At 44.5% G+C, this 21039-nt stretch overlaps 1 protein-coding gene across 1 annotated transcript in view; it reads left to right on the top strand.

Moving 5' to 3' along the window:
• CUNH10orf90 (chromosome unknown C10orf90 homolog) overlaps positions 1–21039 on the top strand; it is a 207920-nt gene that overhangs the window by 20441 nt on the left and 166440 nt on the right. Inside the window, 1 exon segment of the mRNA XM_051193214.1 lies at positions 6356–6420. Coding sequence (XP_051049171.1) covers positions 6356–6420 — 65 coding nt within the window.

Below are 21039 nucleotides of genomic sequence, written 5' to 3'. Positions count from 1 at the left end.
TTGTGATAAAGCCATTAAGGACCAAGTAGTGCTCTCCTCCAACAAGTAGAAGATATAAGTGTCTCTCCCCTTAATCTTCAAAAAGTGTGAAAGTCAGGTATAAAAACGCTCTCTTTAGATTGCTTTCTATAAATTTGGCTTTTACACATACAAAACACAAACAAACAAATACTACTCAAGAAGCTACTAGCTTAAAATGTCAAAAATCTCTTCCCCCTTGGGGCAGAGAAGGAGTTCCAAGCAGGCATGTCAGTGAAGGGCCTGAAATTGCCCCAATCTTGCTCAATGCTTTTGATTTTTGTCTTTGTTGCTTTGAATAAAGAAAAACAGAAAACAGCTGAGTCACCAGTCAAAGATTGGAGAGGGCTATTGAGATCTCAGAACTTTCTGGGGTGTTCCAAAGCAGAGCGACTTTGCTGTTCTTGAATCTTAAGTAGTTCCCATTGGGATGGGGGGGCAGTCATTAGGGAAGCAAGAAGTGGCACTAAATGACTGCGGGAAGAAAGGTTTCCTCTTGGTACAAGAAACAGAGTCAGCCCCTAGCGTTGTCATCTTGTGATGACAACGTGAAAAGGAGAAAGAATAAAAGCAAACATGATAGAACATGCTGGAAGGAATATGTAAGGAATCAGGGGACATCTCCTGAAACACAGATCAGGTTAGTCAAATTTGACCTTGTAGCAGTGACATCAGTGTGCCTGCGCTTTGGAATGATTCTACCCACCACACATAGTGCTTGTATAGGAATTTCCCATCAATGGCTCTGATCTTGGCTGTTGTCATTTCTACCTGCAGATAGAGGGGAGTTGTTGACACTGCTCTGGTGGGGAGATGAAGTATGGGCTGTTCTCTGGAGAGACTGAGATCCTTCATGTGCCTCCAAAAGGTGGGGTGATGGAGATTCCACCCTGATTTGATGCATTCTCAAACCAGAATCCCACCAGCAGGAAAAGCAAGGAGAAAATGAACCTCGCCATCTTCCTTCAGATCCTAGCAAGGGAACAATCCTGCATTTGCAATCAGATAAGGGGAATTATCTCAGTAATAAAAGTCAATTGAGAATCTAAATGAAAAAATCTAATGCTTTTCATGCTGATTTATTTTAAATTAAAAAAAAGTTAAGCCAGAAGTAAACATGAAGAGATGGAGAATGGAGAGGGAGGCATGGTAGAGAGAGAAAGCACAGATTTGAGCTATTATAGGTGCGGGGTTGCATTAACCAGAAAATACACTGTCTGACATTAATTACTGTTGCTTAAGAGAGTTCAGGAGATTGAAAACAAATATGTACTACTGGCAAAGATCAATCAAGCATCTGACTGGTGAAGGAGAGTGTGTGCTATTCTAATAGAATTCTCACTAAATAGTGTTCCAAGGCAACCCAGCCACCCCACTCACATACTGCCTGCCCCCTAGTGGAACTTTCAGTTTTCCCAGGAAAAGGTAATGCTGCAAAGAGATAGTCATTATCCTAAAGATAAGACCCAGCCCTAAACCTCTGGGTCTTGGGTTCTTTGGGCTTGGGATATTATTTCATTTGCTCTGATGACTAATCAGTACTGGCACCTTGACTGGATTCAGATTCACTGTACACATATACCATAGATGTGTCTCTAAGTGACTGTTTATGGAATGGTTTAAGAGAGTAGAGAAGAGCCATCCTGATCGTAGATGGCACCATCTATTGGGCTGGGGAATCCTGGTGAAGGAATGGAAGAAAGTGAGCAGAGAACCAGTATCACCCCTGACTGTAGATGTACTGTGACCAGCCGCCTCATGCTCCTGATGACCTGTCTTCCTCACCATGATAGACTGTATCCCCTCCAGCTGTGAGCCAAAATAAGCCCATCCCTTAAGCTGATTTTGTTGGGAATTTTGTCATAGCAATAAGAAAATAACAAAGACACATGTGTCTGGAGAGGCAGCATTGGGGAAATGAGTGTAGCCGGCTGGGTTGTATCTAGGCTGGAAATTCCCAACTGTTTCTTTTTTTCAACCCCCTTCTTTCCTGGGGTGTGAGTTTCAGTGGCTGGTTTGCTGACTTGATGTTTTCAAAGCTCCAGAAATGTCTCTGAGGCTAGTAGGCAAATGTGTGTACATGCATGACACATACTGTGGACATTGAAGTCTAGCCACAGAAAGGGAAGCAGAGTGCAAAGGCGCAGTGAGAGTGTGTGAACTAAGCTTCAGCTGCTTCTAGCTTGGTGCTTAGTAGGTCCATAACTACTCATTCTCTGAAGATCTTTTTGGGTGCCCTCCAGTAGGAAGCGTAGAATTAGCTACAGTCTGAGAAATGAAAGGAGTTATATCTTGTATATTTCTCCATTGCTTGGAATAATATTTTCATGATCGAGGGCTTCTAACTGGGTAGCAGTCACAGTGGACATATGATGTGGTGGTGCTTCCTGCTGCATTCACGGTGGATCACGGGAATTTCTGCATGCGCTGTCACCATTCGCTCGTTCATCCATCCATTCATTGTTCTGTTTGTATTTTGGGGATATACTACAGGCCTGGGGCTGTTATGGATTTTGCGATATAGTTGCAAGCAAAGGACTGGTTGATTAGGGGTTATTTTTCATGGGGAGGAAATGGAGCACATGCTGATGGATATGTTGTGTATCTTACATAGTTAAAATAGAACTGAGGAATGCTGTCTGTAACAAAAGCAGCCATCGGGGCAGATCACAGGTGATGGCCACCTTGAAGTTCAGATCTTACCTCTATGTAGGACTAAGATTTTGTTAAAAAAAAAAAAAAAAAAAAAAAAAAACGAAACAACCTGTCCTTTAAGAAGACACAATCAGATTAGCTCAGCATTTGAGATCACGGGTGACATACTGTTGTATAGATGAGCTGGATGAAGCCAGGATCACAGGTATTGTCATAATGGTAGCAGATGTCTAGGTTTCATTGTACACATGTGCTGTGACCTACAAAGCTCTTCTCTGATGTGGGCTAATTCAGATACTTCTGACATATTGATATTATGAACTACTCTACTCAAAGAAAGCTCATGAAAACAAGTGGCCTTTAACCGATTTTTAATCTATTGAAAAAAGTTTGGGAGCTGGAGAGACACGGAACTAGGATTGCTTTATGGAAATGGCACAGATGATGGAGGAGAAGGGTGATGGAGGCTGCCAGGATGTGAGTGAGAGACCACTGCATAGGTTTTCATCAAGGCTATGGGAGATATGGATATGGGACAATGAGCTGCTTAGAAAGGTCAGCCAATTGGAGCAGCCAGTAGAAGCTGCCCAGTAGAGTTGGCAGCATTGGCGACCAGAGAACAGAGCAAGAGAAACTCTAGGATGTGTGCCGGTAGCGCAATGAAGACTGACAAACTGAGGAAGGAGTGGAGAACACTGGAGTGGAGGGCTCCCTCAGGTTGGTTTGTGGAGAGTAGAAGATCAGGGAGAAAAATGTCTGGGAGGTGAGGGGGGGCATTGTTCATTTTAAGAGGCAGAGACAGATGGAAATGTTGAGGAAGGTATGGCTGGACCTCCTCATGGGGCAGGTCTCTAAGGAGTCGGCCAGTAGATCCTGGAGTGTTGTTGTGCATTGTGTTGCCGGGATAGGAGGCTCTGTTTGTATTTATTCACACACTCATTCATTCCTTTATCTCCTGCTAACCAATTCTAATTGAGGGACATAATGTGTCCAGCTGTGTATTTGGAGCTAGGAATCTGTTGGCAAACAGGGTAGGATGTATTTTATTCTCACAGGGACAACAGTTGAGAAATTGACAGGTGTAGCCCCATGGTTTTCCACTGTATTTACAAAGGAAGGCATATGCTCTGAAGGAAGGGAATGGTAGGTGAGGGCATACAAATCATGACCCTGACCTCATTTTGAAGGTGATGTCAGGAGATACTCATGAGGGCAGGCCATGTGATCTGAGTTCTATAGGAAAGCCTGGAAAGCACATTAAACAAATTCCTAAGTACAGGAAAAGACCCTATATGGCAGGTATCAGTGTGTGCAGTTGGGGGGGGGGGTGGAGGAGCTCACAGAGTGTGACCTGGGGGTGTACTGAGATTATCAGGGGCAGACACACACTTTGTCTTCCTCACAGTGAAGGGGGTGAAAGACCTACACACAGTAGAGCCAAAGCTCAAACTTCCCACAACATTGTGAGTGGGTGGGGCTGACCAAAAATGTTTCAGTCACCTGTTATTGGGAATCCTTGTATCCTGAGTGGTCAGAGCATTTTCAGAAGAGGCTAGTCTCTTAGTGACTCATCTGCTGGGATGTCTGGGGTCCAAACGACAGAAGCCACCCTCAATCCAAACTGGAACACTTAAATGTTGGTTAGTTTAGTGGCCCTGGGGCTCGTGACTGAATGCACATCAGAATAAATAAGTAAAGATGACGCCTGTGATGTCACATCCCAGCAGCAGTAACTTGATAGGTACACTCAAAAGTGTGTACAATAGTCTCCTTAAAACAGTCTCACAAGACAACAGACCAAGAGAGAAGCAGCCATACTGGGCAGGTCCCAGTTTCATCCCTCTTCCTTGGTCGGGGGAGGGGACAATCCAGACCAACCTGACTGTTTGGGTTGCAGCTGATGTTGAACTTGGCATTTAAATTGTTTTTCAACACCACACTCAGGGCAACTTTTTTCCCTTCCTGAAAATATTTCATGTGTTAGCCTCTATTTCCTGTGACATGTCTATACTAAGTTTGAGAATAGAACAGAGAGAAGTATAGTAGATATGCAAGTGTTGCCATATAGAGTCTGCTAGTCAAATGCTGACCGTTAGTGGTCATGGTGATAATGATGATGGTGACGATGATAGTGGTAGTGATGATGGCAGTAATGGTGATGACGCATGTCTCAGTACACACATGAGCCATGTCCTAGTCCCATCATAGATTTTAGTAATGCTGATGGTCCATGTCTCTGTACACACATGAGCCATGTCCTACTCCCATCATGAGATTTTAGATGTGTGTTTTTTTGAGTAACTTGATGTATGGTTCCTGATCATGAACTTTGTGGAGGATTACACCCTATTGCAATGTCAAATAAAGTTAGACATGCCTTCATACATGTTTTGTAGCCTCACTCTCATCATAACCAGGTCACAATGTCACTCATAGTGGCTGCATTTCCAAAGACTAGTGGAATTTCAACCATTTGCCTCTGGAGGAGAAAATCGGTGTGATAACACTCTTACACACAATAGAACTCCATTGTGGACATTAATCTTATTTTCATTGGACTTTAAAAGCTAATTCTTGAAATTTAATTGCTCAGTTAATCGATTTACCAATATTTATTGAATGTTCAGGTTTAGCATCCACCCAACACTGGGAGATGGTTCTTTGATCTACTAACAAAATCCACCCAGAATCTATGTTGGCTGAGTTTAGCCCCATCTCTCTTCTCATCCTTCTTCCCTCCATCCTTGTCTCTCCTCCTTCCCTCTTGGACATTTTGGAATCATCAGGAACCTATGCTTTATTTCATTGGCAGTGCTAACTCGATGAAGCTATGCTAATAGCAATCTCTGGGTTGACTGATAGCTGGGAAACCAGCATAAGACTGACCCAGACCCCCTGGGTCTCAGGAGGCTGGGCAGTGTATGGGACCTCTGACAGTGGAACTAGGATGTATCCCTAGTGCACAAATGGACTTCGGGGGCCCATTCCCCATGGAGGGCTACCTTAGCCTAGAGACATGGAGGGGAGCCTAGGCCCTACCCCAAATGGCTTGACAGAGTTTGATGTTCCCTTATGGAAGACCTCACCATCTCTGGGGAGTGGATGGGAGATGGGATGGGGGTGGTCTGTGGAGGGCATGGAAGGGTGGGAAGGAGTGGGAACTGGGATCAATATGTAAAATAAAAAAGTGTTAAAAAAGAAAAAAGAAAAAACAACCAATCTCCGAGTCTTCCTTGGGAGAGAAGAAAGTTAGTATACTCTCTCTTACTGTCCTCCACTCTGCCTGTGTGTGATGTATACACATTTATGTGTGTGAGTACAGGCATGCATATGTCACAGCACATGTGAATGTCAGAGGGCAACCTTGGGTGTCAGTCCTCACTTCCCACATTGTTTGAGACAGGGCCCTTTGTTGTGCACTGCTGTGTGTGCTAAGCTAGCTGCCTGGCCTGGGGATTCTCCTGTCTCTGCACCCCTTCTTTCCAGAGAAGCATTGCGCATGAGAGATGCTCTCACGGCATGCTCACGTGAACATGTTTTCTGAGCATCTGACTCTGTCTGTCAGGCTCACGCAGCAGCTACTTTACCCACTGAGTCATCTCCCTAGCCCTCATGTATGCTATTGATCAAGCAAGAAAAAACATGGAACTGGGAAAGTTTCTGTTGTTTTCTGGATGAACAGTCAACTTTTCTCATCCCCCAGTGATGACCCTGCCTGGGAAAGAAATGAAACTCTTTCAAAAGCAGGTAAAGACCGAGCCTCTCAGATTTCCCCTTCCCTCTTCTCCCTTCCTCTGTCCTCTTAATAATGAAATGTATTTGGAGCCCATTTTCCCTCCAAACATGAGGTGCTAGCTAAGAGGCTGACTGAATGCTTAGTCTTTAGGCTTTCAGGCTAGCTATGTCTGGGAAACCAACAGAAAGGATACACTGGTCACCCCAAGCGGCATCCTTGGAACCTCTGGTGAGCACAGTGTACCAAAGATGAGTGTACAGTCAGGCCAGCATAGAATCTGCTTCTACCAGGATTGAGCAACAGGGCAAATGGGCAGCATCATCGCCAAATGAGCTGGGTGCAGCTTAAATATAGGCATGATAGCTGGATGTCTATAAATCATTTTTACAAGGCTTAAACTCGTAGTCACTGCATTATAAAAACAAGAGGTGAGACAGTTACAGTTCATAATGTTTATGAAGTTTGTTAATATAAATTATGTGAGAAGAGCTCATCTCTACCGCCTTCCTGGTGGAAATCATATGGATTTAGGTCAAATGTTCTGATGGTCCTGAATAATAAGACTACTGGGTTAATAAAATATTCAATTCAGAGATTCAAGCAATAACAAATTCTAAAAGAATGTTTTAATGTTGCAAATTATGCTTTTGAACCCTCATTTTAATCTTAATTCATAAGCCCGGCACATGAATAGCTGTAGATACAAAGTAAGTGTATGTTTGTGTAAATATGTATGAATATATATGAATATGCATAATATATCATATCTGTCTGTCTCTCTCCATACATATCTCTTCTTCCCATTATCTGATACTGCCTGACTATATTAAAGATATCAGGCACCTGAATTTCTTTCCTAACCAGCATAGTCAACCCAAGACAAAAATGTCATTGGAAGGAAGCCTTCATACTTACTTCTCTCTGGAAGTCCCCAGAGTGTCATTTATAGCTTGTTCTTTAATAATGGCAGATATTTAGTTTGGGACCATATGAAAATGTAGCCAAGGAGCTGCCTGGGGTGAGAAGATAACCCTGTTGATGGATGATTCTGCTACCTGGACAGCAAATGCCATCCCAGGAAACAGAGCTAGCTGGCCACCAGTAGCTCCAGGGAGTTTGGGGACAGTGAGAGGAGTTGTACATTGTTGCCAGGACAGGCCTGGTGACTGTGAGAGCAGCCATACTAGGTAATTGAAGTGGTGCTATATCTCAGAAATGGGTCAGCTCAGGAGGAGCTAACCAGGCTTTCCATAGAGGATGCTACTCCGAGCAACCATGACACTGCTGGCTCCAGATGGGGTTTGATGGTTCAGGATGCAGAAAATACGCCCAAGACATTCTGGGTATGTCAGTGGAAACACAGCCTGAGGTACTGACTATGCAGCCTGAGGAGTTCACCTTAGAGATCTCTGCTTAGATGTGGCCAGGATCTTTGTTTATGTCACAGACAATAATTTTGACATGGGTCAGTATGTTAATTGCTTTTTGTCTCTGTGATAAAAATCCATGTGACCAAAAGTGATTTATAAATACTATAAAAATTATAAGTAATTGTTTTAGTTTATGGTTCCAGGGGGCTGGAGTCTGTAATGATGGAGGAGGCATAGGCAGCCAGAGCAGGAGACTGAGAAATCACATCTTGAACCACAGACATGAGGCAGAGAGGAGTGAATTAGAGGTGGGATGGATGGGGCTGTGAATTCGCAGAGCTCTCCTCCAGCAATCGTCATTGATGTGCAGTCATCAATAAGGCTCTACATCTTACCAGTTCCACAAGGTCCTCAAAACAGCACAGCTGCTGGGAACAGGTGTCCAAATGCACAAGCCTATGGGGACATTTCTTATTCAAACTGCCACAGTCAGTATGAGGAGCCACCAAGGAGCGGATGTGTATTTCTCTAGAAAGAATCACCCTTAGGTAGCTTTTCAGTAGTTATGTGTCTGATTTTGAAGTCACCAAAAAAAAAAAAAAAAAAAAAAAAAAAAAGTTTCAGGATATAATTTGCAATCAGGTTCAAAGTTGAAAAGTAAAGTTTAAGTACAAATAATGAGCTGGTTTACATGGTTCTCATCTCTCAAGAATGTCCCTCAGGATGGGGGGCTGTAAGCAAGGGGTTGGTTATGAGGTGAGCTGTTTGGGTATATGGGTGAAAGAGGGGCACAGTTAAGACTAAGCTCAAAGGTCACGTATATTGAATTTGTGGTTTGAATACTTGATGCCAGAAGTCAATGTGACATCTGCTCTTACTGGCCGGGAAATAGGGGCAGCTTGATGTAGTGTTTCAGACAGGGTCCCAGGAATTTTAAAAATGTGTTTTGTCTGTGTATGTGTGGAGAGGCATGCTTGTGATGGTGCATGTAAATCGGTCAGAGGACAACTTATGAGCATTGGAGTTCTCCTACCCTGTGGATTCTGGGGATCAGACTCATATTGCCAGGCTTGGTGGCAGGGACCCCTGCTTGGTGTGCCATCTTGTTGTTGGCCCAGGTTATTTCCTTGCATAAATTGGTGGAGGAAACACCAGGAAAGCAGCTGAGATGAGCATAGGAAGAAACGGAAGCTGTGAACCAGCGGGTCTACATGTGTAGGTAGGAAGATACCAAGTTTCTCGAGTGAGCTATTCTAGTTGAGACATCCCTCATGCCAACAGGGGACTTAGCCATCAATGGGACTTCACGTTAGGGAAGGTCTTGCCATTTCCTCATTCCTGGGATGGGTGAATATAAGAATTTAGTCTCTGTGGGCTATTCTAAAGCTCAGTGATGAGGGGCTAGCCTCTGCTGTAAGAGCTTGATCAGGGAACTGGGCCATATGATGGCAAGGTCAGGCAGGAAGACTCGAGTAAGTATAGCTTGGGATCTTCGCCTCTGCATCCCCATTAGCACCGTGTAACCACTCATTCAGTCATTTGAAATTCTGCCCTGCGAGGGCAGAGAGTTGAAGCCTTATGGTTAAATTGCCTTCTTGGCAAGGCCTTGAGAATCTGCTGGCTTGAGTAAAATTTCAGTTTCCTATGATTAATGGGATCGGAACGCGAAGGGAGAAAGAATGTGGGAAAGATGACTATTTCTACCCAAATTCACATCTGCTTTTAAAATCACAAGATGGTGGAGAGTCCCTTTCAAAATCCAATTCTATGTGTTCTAGAAGGTTCTCTTTACCCCTTGCTCCTTGCCCTATGGCCTGGCTGCAGGTGTTAGGAAGTGGGTAGTGGGGAGTCAGTTGCCTAGCTGGGGCACACCTGGGAAACAGGTTAGTAGCAATGGAAGTGAGGGGAACAGATGAAGGCTGCCTGGACTTCCCATTATGGATTCTGGTGGCTTAGGAAGGAAAGGGGGGAGTGATGGTGACATGCATTTTCTACCCCCTGATCAATTAAGGCTAACCTTTACAACTGGCAGTTTTTAAAGGGTGGGTCTGTGATGAATGAGAAGGATCAAATCTTTGAAGTTTCCTTAAACAAGGGGAATGGGGATAATGGCTTCTCTGTGCAGTTTCACCATCTTTCCAAGCATGGTTTTAAGTCCTGGGTATGAGTAATACAGTAATCCACACGACACATAAGTCCTTGGTTCTGTGTTGAGGAGCACTGTCCCATTTCTCCATAACTGCAATCACATTGCATTTCCAGCACCATTTCTCTATGTGCAGGGCTCCCCTGCTTCCCAGCCCCTGTCCAGCTAGCTTCTCCATAACTTCCTGAATTGCACCTACTGGCTGCCTGGGCCTTGGCTTTCTGTTTTGTCACAGTTCCTATAAATAGTACAGTGAGCAGTTCTCTCCACCCTGTGAGGGTTTCTCACTGTAGCATCATCTTGGCCTTTATCACCTAGTACATAATCTAATTTAAGAATAATTGGTAAAATCCTGTTTTATGCAGAGCCTGCTCTGATTCCCAGCCCTAGCTAGGTGCTAGGCAGAGCTGCAATTAGAGGCTTTGGTGTTTCCTCTTGAACTCATCAAGGCTTGCTGCTGCTTTGAGAAGCCTGAGGGAAGTGGCCATGGGACCTTACCAAGAGCTGGGGGATTTGAGGTTGGGCATGAGGTAGCCAGTCCATGAGGGCCATTGCCTTTCATTCTTACAAGTCTGGAATTTTTCCTCTAGTTTCTTTTTCTTTTGTAAAACAAAATAAAACAAAAGCAACCAGTTTTTTTTGTTATTGTTGTCTTGAGGCAGGATCTCATTTAGTAGCCCAGGATAGTTTGAAACTTAACATGTAGCCCAAGCTGACCCTGGACTCATGGTAGTCTTCCTGCCTAAGTTTCCCAGGATTACAGGTTCAAGATGCATGCTTGCTTTCTACATGCAATTTCAATTCATGTTCCCTCTGAAGCACACAAGTCCTGCCTTGACCCAGGTGTTAGGGAGGTGCCCTTGGGCATCCTTCTCCTGAATGTCAGGCTGCTTTCTGGGTTGATTCTTCAGAAAAAGGGTACTGCCACCATCCAGGGAAACATCATTGAGAAGCCTAAGGACATTGCTGAGTAGCAGTCCTGTGCCAAACAGTGTAGAGACGAGATCTCTTAAAATTACAAGGTGAGCTGCTTCTGGCTTCAGAGTAGTTCCCACCAGGGAAGAAGAACCAGAACCATCAACAGAGAGCCTGTCTCCAGGTCTCACCCAGACCTATAGCATCTGACACCAAGAGCTGCCCTGAGGATCCCTGCTAAAATATCTACTTGAAGTTTCCTAGAATATTGTTGTTAGGATGTGAAATATTTCCCCACAGGCTCACGTTATAACACTTGGTCCCCAGATGGTGGCGCTGTTTGGAAAGGTGGTGGAACCTGTGGTTGGTGAGACCTTGCTGGAAGAAGTGGGTCACTGGATGTTAGGAAATTTAAGTACTTGTCCCTTACAGTTCTCTTCCTCCCCACCCAGCCGTAGAACTTCCATGCTCTCAAGGGTGATCAAACAAGGTTGTTCTCATAACATGACAGTGTGCAGTGCCCACACCTTGACCCCAGGTGTGAGTGGTGCATGATTTCCTCCTATGCTTAGCCTATCCGCTGGCTTGGGTATATAAGCCCATTACTCTCTGTAATAAAAGGCAGCAGCTTCCTCTTCACTTCTCGTGGTGGTCTGTTAATTGTTTCAATTCTGACACCCTCCCCTAGCTTGGTACTCTGGTCGCATGGGAACGGCAACTGGGCACAGGTTTGAGATTTGATAGTGCAGCCTTTGCTTCGTATCTTCTTTCTGCTTCCTAATTGTGAGTGCAATGTGACCAGTTGCCTCACATCTCTGCCATCACTGTCCCTGCCATGACTGGAATGCATCCTTCTTAAATCATGAGCCAAATTATATCCCTCCTTATCTCAGACTCTGTTAGCTATTTTGTCATGGCATCTAGAAAAGTGACCAGCGTACAGGGCTAGCTGCTGCATTTTTAAGAACGAAAGGAATAACACTTGCTCATCTAGGGACTGCCATTGTATTGCATAGAAGAGTCATGCAGAATAGTGTCTAGTAAAGGTGTTTGTTACCCATAGCCTCTTCAGGTCAGAGGTGAGAGGGTATTCCTGCCCTGGCATTTGTGGGAAAGCCTGACAAGACACCTGATAATGGATGGAGAAAAAATAGTACAAGCAAATCCCAGAAGTCCCATACTCTTTCCAGAACTGTGTTATCCAGGGTGAACCTGCACAAAGAGGCATACCTCCAAAGTCACATGGACCCTGCTGGGTGCAAACTGCTTGTTGGAGGGAAATGCCATTAATAAGAAGTGGAGATAATGGATGTGGTCATGAAATAAAGTGGGATTTCTTTTTGTATTTTTACTCAGCTGTCGCTTTAAGGAAGGAATTTTTTTCCCCTGTGAAAAAGTGCAAAGTAAGCTTAAAGCAACACATGGGATCTAATGTGTTTGAAGCCCGTTGCCATGTTTAATAATAACAGCCACAGTAGTATCTAGCTTGCTAGAATGAAAAGATTTATCAGGCAGTGGAACTGTGACAGAGTCGCAGGGGTTAAGTCGCCCAGCCATGTGAGCTTCAAATGAAACCAAACCCTCCGTGTCCACTGCACATCAGGGTGCTCCTGGCTTGTATTACATGTGGGTACTGACACCAGCATGTCACTTTGGAGAATAGTACCCTCAGCCTGCAGCCCACTCTCTCATGCAAGCCCAAGTCTCTCTCCCTGTGCAGGTAAATGGTGTCAAGTGGCAAATGGTGGGGGAGGTGGATTATGCAGGGAGCCCTAGCTTGGCCAAGAGAGAGATTGTCAAGGGAGGAAGCACAAGAGGCCCTGTTCCTTTGTAGCTGCCAAAATGATGACCCACTGACTTCATGCATCCAGAGGCAGACTGTTTCCCCCTATTTGAGCAAGAGACAGAAGCAATCTTGCTCCCCACTCAAAGTTGACATGGTTCTTTAAAATAACAAAACAAAACTCTGGTCTTAAGTCATAGGCCTACCTTGGGCACACAAGGAAACCTATGCTCATAAAACCTTCTGGAACATTCCTCCGGCTGATATTTGACACCCTACCTCTGACTTCTGTGTAGAGAGGAAAGCTCCCGAGTCATATTTTGAGATTCTGCTGTGAAGTTTCTCTTTTCTGAAAACTGCCTTGACCATTTGAGGTGAGCACAGATCACAGAGGTCTGGCTTTCCCTAAAGCAGTGTATGTTAGTTTGAAATGAAGATCTTCTAAAAGTATACCCTTTAAGAAGCCAGTGTATGAAACAGATGAAAGAGATGGGCTTGGGCTTAAGAGGTCGCTGAACCTTGCCTCAGGTGGGCCCTCTCCCCTGAAAAGCTTGGCCTTCCAATGGCATGATTTGCAAACTGCACATTATAGTACTCTAACAAAAGAATGGGCCATTTGAATAAGAATTGATGTTTTTTCTTTGACTATGGAGGTATCCCATAATTAACCTGGAGGCCCCATGGACCATATAGGTTATCACTATGGGCAATCCATTTGACCTGTAATATCCCCCTTCCTTATGGATCAGTATACTACTTCCTGAGCCCAGGCTACTTTATTGTATATTTTCCTGGTCATCTCAGTGCCGCAAGCCAGAGCTCATATTATATGATATTTCCCTCTTTGTGAGTGGAGGGCTTTCCCAACAGGTTGTAGGGGTGGTGGAGATGGGCTCTGGGTTTTAGGGGCAAGATGGACAGAGCCATCACCCATGATAAGACTGTGCTTTTAAAATTCTCTTCCTTTTCCAGTCTCTGATAGCTTTGCTTAATGATATGCTGCTTAGGGTTTCCTCTAGAGCTTCTTACCCATGTTGGCATGGGTCCACCTCCCTACTCAACTCTGAATATGGCTTTCTGTGATGCTTCTTATATGCTTAAGTTTGATTTGTCTTTCTTATGAGAGTTAGGAGGTAATCTGTAAGGTGTTTCCAGGGGGCGTGTTTGGTGGGGGTAGGAAGATTGGCAGTGTAAGGGTGGAGTAAGTTTTAGGGTGTGGACTCTGAACACCAGTTAGAGTTTGGGTCAAGGAATAATGTTCTTGCTGTTAGAGATGCGAGGACCTTAGACCTTCGCTGTGGCTCTGATCCTGAGTCATCAAAATTACAGTTTTTTATTACAGTCTTCTCACCCACCAAAACAATACAGATGCTTATGGGCATTATCAGTATTGTCTTCTTTTCTGAAGCATTCAATGTGTGTTGTCTTTTGAAGAAGTTAAGAGGTTAGGAGGGAGGTGGACAGGAAGGGCACAGGGGAAGGACACCTGCTAGATCAACTGTAGGCTGGTGCCAGGTCAGTTATTTTAACATATGAGGATTGGGGTGGGGCAGGTAAATCTGGAGGATGGTAGCAGGTGCCAGAGATAGCCCAGGCTTAGTGTAGTCTTGGAGGTCCTATTATGTCAGCGGACCCGTCCAAGAGATGTGAGTCCACATTGTGTTCCTTCTCTTTCTCTCTTCTCCCCACTCCTGGATCCCACTATCTCTGTCTCCACAATCACCCTGTTCCACATCAGAGCTTAGCTCAGGCCATCACATCAGAGCCACTCATCTCTCATTCCCCCTTTGCTCTCACCCCAAACCCTCAGCTCATGCATAGAGACCATGTTGTGCTGCTCTTGTCTTCTTCAACATCTTTGTGATTCAATATGTGGCGGGATTTGGGTCATGTTGTTGCATTGTCTCCTACAGGAGCATTGAGTGGCAGGCTGTGGTAGGTGCCATTGCATCAGAGGATGAAAATCTCTTTTACCTTCTTTTTAAAATGGAGCAATAGTAGTCTCTGCAAGCCAGGGACACTGAGAATAAAATGAGGTTGCCCTGGCATAGGGCCTTGTGCATTGTGCATAAGTAGGCAGTGGATGATTTTATTATCTGTGTTTTGAAAGAAAAGAAATATTCAAAGTGCCACATTCACATGATCTAGTTTAAGGTAAATCTCTAAGGAATGTTTGCAAGATAAAAAGAAGTTGGAGTCCGGGAGATGGCTCAGTGGCTGTGAAGTGAAGACCTGAGTTCAGATCCCCAGAACCCACATGATGCCAGAGGTATCAGTATATATCTGAGAGCCTTGTGCACCCATGATGAGAGGGGAGGCAGAGACAGGAGAATCCTCAGAAACTCATGGGCCAGCTAGCCTGGGAGATGGTCTCAAATAGAGGGGAAGGTGAAGACCAAAGCCTAGGGTTGTCCTCTGATCTCCACACATGCGCATGTACATGCCTATACATAAAAGCACATAGAGGTACATATCATAATACACAAACGTTCATGAGAGAGAGAGAGAGAGAGAGGGAGAGGTGAGGGAGGGAAGAGAGAGGGGAATGGGGAGAGAGAAAGATTAAAGGCTATAAGAGCAAGGCTTGTCTATGAAGTTCATGGATGACTCTTGGGTACTGAAAACCTCCAGCATGTTTAACTTTCCCAGCAGCCAGCATTTATCAAGCCCTGCTCTGCCTGGCCCCATCCCTGGACAGTGCTTTATAGTGCTGCTGGCTCCTGTCTCTACTGAATACTAAGTGTGGTTATGGACTTCCTAATGGAGAGGGTTGTTGCATCCACATGGAATACAAAGTATGGACCACCATAGTGCTCACAAACCTATCTCCTCACAAATCTCCCATGAGCATCTTCCCCCATTAAGTTTAACTCAAACTTTAAATGTGCAGAATTTAAAACTACTTTGAAAACTTCCCCCCTTTCAAGTCCTTGCATAAAGAATAGATCTCTTTAGATGCCCACATCTGTCAGACAGCTGGAAGGTCCATCCCCTGTTCTTGCTTTTCACACCCGCCATTTGCCTCTGCACAGGCATTTCTTGATAATTGAGATGTGTTGTGCATGAGGCCTCACTCAAGGGTGCCGAGGGCACAGTTCCTGCCCAGCTGCTTTTCCTTCATTAGGACATGTCCATCAGACACTGCTCATGAGAAATCCTTGCCAGGAGGAATCTGTCTGTGTCATCCTATTAGTTGGGATGAGCTGGGCTTCCTGTTCCCTCACCAAAAAGATGAAGTTAGTTCTTAAGAAGCCGCTGTCATAAGAGTTTTTAACCCTTTACAATTAAAGCAGGAAGAGGTCAATGATGGGAGATTAATGCTGCAATAGTCAACCTTCATCATTCAAGAGCAGTTAGGGCCCTAAATGCCACGCCTGAAGGCTTTTCTGCCTTCCAGTCCAAGAAGGAAAATGTAATTGTATAGAACAGTGGCTGTGTTTGGAATTTTAATTTGTCCATTGGCAGTGTCACAAGGAGTTCATTTAAGACCCCAGATATTCTTGTGATACATGTGGAGAGAGAGAGAGAGAGAGAGAGAGAGAGAGCGCATACCTGTCTTTGTGGAGATCATGTCCATGTGCACACCTGTTTGTGGAGGTCAGAGGTCAATATTGGGTGCCATTCTCAGAAGCTGCCCATCTTGCTTTTTGAGACAGAGTCTCAGAGTCTGGCTAGTCAGTGAGTCCTAGGAATCCTCTCATTTCTCCCTCACCACTGCTGAGATTACAAGTGTGTGCTGCTATCACTGGCATTTTTTTTTTCTAGCATGGGTTCTGAGGGCCGAATTCAGGTCCTCACAATGGCTCGACAACTACATTACTGACTGATCTCTTTCTCACTCAAGATCCCAGATGTTTACAGAAGGGCCATCCACAGGTGTCTTTGAGGCCAATGTGGGTCACAGGCCAGAGCAAATGGCTACCTATACAGCCGGAGTTGAGACACAAAAGAGTATATTATTTAGAAGAAACAGAATAGCTCAGAGTCCAGCCCCTTGTGATGACACAGGTGAGCAGATGGCCTCTGCCCATGGAGAAGTCAAGGATGAATGGTAGGGTTGACAGATGAACTTGGTCTCTAAGAAGCTATGGGACAGGTAGATGTTGTGACTGCAGAGATGCCCAAGACAGGACAATGGCTGCCCCAGAATGTCCACTAAGTGAAGCAGATTCAAATTGCTCATTGAACTGCTCTGACTGCTAAAACTAATCTAATGGGAAGCATCTACTTGCTTGAGGTTTACCCCCAGCAAGGTTGCTACAACACCCTGGGCTCTGCTTAGTTTTCCAGTCACAATCAAAATGCACAGAGAAGCCTCAGGAGGAGACCTAGAGTTCTCCATAAATAAGGAACCCACAAAATAGTAATCAATACAGCACCCAGTCTCCTAATTCCACCCGTGCACCCCCACACCTATCCACTCATTCACCCATCCACACACCCACCCAACATCTAATAGGTACCAACTTTGAATGGGGTTTTGAAAAAAATAAGTAAACAAAAGATACACTTGACATTTTGAATTTCTTCCAGTAAATGGGTATCTGGAGGTCTCAGGAATATCAAAGGCAAACTTATCTTCATGGGAACCTTCTTGTCAGCTTTGACCAATAAGAAATCCCTAAGTCACAAAGTAGACGAGTGGTCCCTCCGCAAACCAGGACTGAAAACAAGGATTCCTCACTGCCAGATGAAAGAGTTTCCACCAGTCACATGTAGTGACCCATCTTTATGGTAGGAACAGATTTGTACCCTCTAGATTGGATGTCATTCCATATGTTATCCAAATACATACTGTTTTTGACAAAGAGAATGAACACGCCTCATAGTCAGAGAACACTAGTCAGCACCAAGCTAAATGAACCAGGTATATTCTCTGTGGCATGAAATGGATGGATTCCAGTAAGAGAGATGAAAGTACATGCCCTGGCCTGTTAACCTTGAATTCTCTATCTTGACCTGCCAAGAGGTCAGAGTGAACTAGGAATGATTTTTATTTCCCTCTAATAGTTGATCTCTCTGAATCTAAGCATCAACTTTAAAACAGTCAATCAATTGAGCCAACAAGCAAGCAAATAAAATCAAATCACCCTGGAGGAAGTTCTGGGCTGGAGGCATGAATTACAGAGACAAGAAGCTGCCCTCTTCCAGGGCTGCCCTTTGGTCCTAATGCTCAGCAAGTCAATGTCATTGCATTGCTGTCCCATCAATGTGCACCATAGCAAGGGTCTTCCAGCCTCCCACTCAACATGCCACAGTGGAACCATAGCACCACTTCTTACCCCCATTATTCTTAAAAAAAAAAAAAAACTCTGCACTCTTACATGGTCTTGCCAGGCTTCTGAGTCTTCAGTAGCTATAGTGGGATGTCCATTATTATAGCACCCAGGAAGCTGTGAGATGCAGACAGTCAGAAGAACTGAGAAGTTTTGACAACCCCAAGGACAGCTACACTTTCTCTTGCAAATCAAGGTTACATGCTCCCGGTGAAGCACTTTTTAAAGTCAACCCGTGTCTTTAATTGCCGGCACAAGCCTACCCAGGAAGCCTGCAGCAATTGCACCAATATAGCTCAGGTTATTGATCCTTGTGATGCAGGGCTTCTGCTCCAGGCACACTGCAGTACTTTCAACAGATCAGTACAATAGTTCAGAGATCAATCATTATTTCTCCCTACCGGTCCATTTTAATTGTGAAATCAAAGGTGCAGTAATCGTTTCTTAAGTTGGGAGGACACTTTGGTTTCGTAACCAAAGGAAGAGGTGCCGTCATGGTAACGAGCCTTCCACATGCAAGGCAAGCTATAAGGTTCAGGGTTTTCAGAACTGACCCCCAAGTGTCCAGCACCCTTGGGCTTAATGGAGGTTGGGAGTCAGCAGTTTTCCATCTGGATAATCAATTTCCCTCCTTCCTTGTCAGGAAAACAAGAGGTCCAGGAGACAAATGGTCCTCACAAGGCAGTAGAAACACAAGGCAAAAAGGAATAGTCTGCTTCTAGGATTTGCTTCCTATGAGGGATGGACAGTGTTGCTGAGAGTAAAGGCCACCTTCCATAAGAAGCTAGCCTCAATGGACAGGAGTCTCTGAGCCTCCCCATATCTTGGGAAGAGACTTAGCACTGTCTAATAGCTCTCTATTAAGAAACAAAGTGGTTGGGCTTTGATTCTTAAGAGAATCCCTTGTTGCCACCCACTCCATTTTGAGGCTTTGATATCTTTTAGAAAATGTCAATTTGAGGTCAGTCAACTAAATTTCTTCCAGGTATATTAGAACCAATCAGATATGAGAAGGGACTTTATCTTCTCACTTTGTCCTGGAGCTAATTTCTCTAAGGATGTGCCCCTGGATACTAGTTAAGCAGGATGCTGAATTCTAGTTAAAGTTTATTAAAACATCATTGATTCTGATGTTTCCTTTACTGGGTCCCTAGTGGACTGATGGGCACATTTGCTCAAGTTCTGCAAGCCATCATGGTGGCCTTTGCATGACAAGTGTTTACATGTTGGGAAGTGCAGCTCTGGCTTCGTGGCTCCTGGGACAGTTGCTAAATAGTGCTTTTCCTAGGCCAGCCTTAGGGTTTTAGAAGATGAGCAAGCATCTTCTTAGGTAGATCTTTCCATGAGTGAAGTTAGTGGGGAATTCTAGGCTTCTACCAGGCACTCCTCTCAGGACCCCTCAACAGGCTCCCTCCTTTTGAGATTTAGCAGTAATAAGCAGCCTGCAGTTGGAGGGTAAGGTCAAAAAAGATCTTTTCCAGTTTGGCTGCTCAGAACATATCACTGTTTCTCACAAGTGTGCCAGATTCTTCTTGGGAATTCCTTGACCCAAGGCTTACTACCCTGTTGGGAACATATCTGGATGCCTGTTTCCTCTCCTGGAAAGAAATCTCTAACTAGATAATTCCACTAGATCTTTCCTCTTCCTGCTGTTTATTTGGAGCAGATTCGCAAGGTGACCCCAGGGTGTCCTTTTCTGAACCTTTGACCCTGAAATAATCAGCATAAGGAGGGTCTAAAACACAGAAGGCCATTTGGCATTATCTTCTTATCCTGCCTGTCTACTTGGCAGTGAAGCCATTCCTAACTGAGCCGTGTGGTTCCCTGGAGCCCACTTAGCTCTTGCCAGGTGCCAAATCTGTTTTCAGTCTTCTTAGCAAGTCTATGAGCTCTGCAAATCCCACTGGCATAGGTTAGCCAGAGGCAGGTTCTGATGAGGCCTCTTAATAGAAAACAAGACAAAAAGGAGAACAGGTTGTATTATCCTGTAATCATGCTACAGGGCTGGCACTTGCTAATATACAGTGGAAATACATAGTGAAATTTCGAAGTATTCCTGTTGAGTCGATTGACCAAGTTCCCCATCTCTTTGTACTGTGAGGACAGACATCCCCCTCCCAGTATGATGGTGGGGTTATCATTCAAAAGACATTTAATAAACACTCACCATGTCCTAAATTCTGTTCTGGGATTGGGAATATGACTTTTAATCAAAGACCCAGCCACACAAAGCTGTTGCTCCATTTGGGGGGCAGGAGGGCAGACAAATGTGGATATAAATTGTCAATGGAAGTGGACTCTACAAAGGAAAAAAAAAGACATGTGAATGGATAGAATGAAGTGGAGGGACACTCCCTCTGTAAGTGGTTAGGAAAGGCCTCTAGGATAGAGGGCTATTATGAGAATTAAGTGACAAAGGAAGAAGAAATTTAGGGAGGGCATGTGGAACCAGGTCCATGCAGAGGGAGCAAGGCTAGCCTAAAGTTCATGAAGCTGGGCAGAGCAGGCACAGCAATACGGGGATTGGGAGATTTAAGACTGTCAGGATCCAGGAAAGGGCCAAGCAGAAGGAGGCATGAAGTCTGCAGTGACATCCACTGCAAGTCCTTTTAGCAGAGCTCCAGGTTGCTGACAGATAGACATGGCCTGAACTTTGAGAGAGTGGCGCTTCCTCCTGCTCTCACATCGTACCTGGAGGAAAGTCACACAGAACACTAGGAAATCAAAGTGTATTGTTAATACTGCATGTCAAGCCTTCCAATATTGCTACTTAATTTGTAGAGTGAGGAATATGTGTGACAGTATGTGCTTGCACATGTAAATGAAATAATTTCATATCAAGTAGACATCTGAAGGGCTATTGAAGTTTCTTTACAAGGGAGGAATGTGGGGGGTTGTTTTTGTTTTGTTTTTTGTTTTTGGGGGGTTATTTTTGTAATATTACAGTATATTGGTTCTGGCAGAAATGAGGGTTTTTTTTACTATAATGGGCTTGGCCAACCCCAATGAATTGTCTTCCAGCTATTTATTCAGGTTTCCAGGAAATGGTGACTGCGGAAGGGTAGTAAGAGACTGAGGGCTGAAGTCCTTAGAAAGGATGGCAGAGGACGGGCTTTCTTGTCCTCAGCACTGCTGACTTG

This window comes from Phodopus roborovskii, unplaced genomic scaffold (genome assembly GCF_943737965.1).
Source record: "Phodopus roborovskii unplaced genomic scaffold, PHOROB, whole genome shotgun sequence".
Taxonomy (NCBI): domain Eukaryota; kingdom Metazoa; phylum Chordata; class Mammalia; order Rodentia; family Cricetidae; genus Phodopus; species Phodopus roborovskii.
The sequence above is the reverse complement of the archived record's forward strand: the minus strand, read 5'-3'. Positions and strand labels throughout refer to the sequence as shown.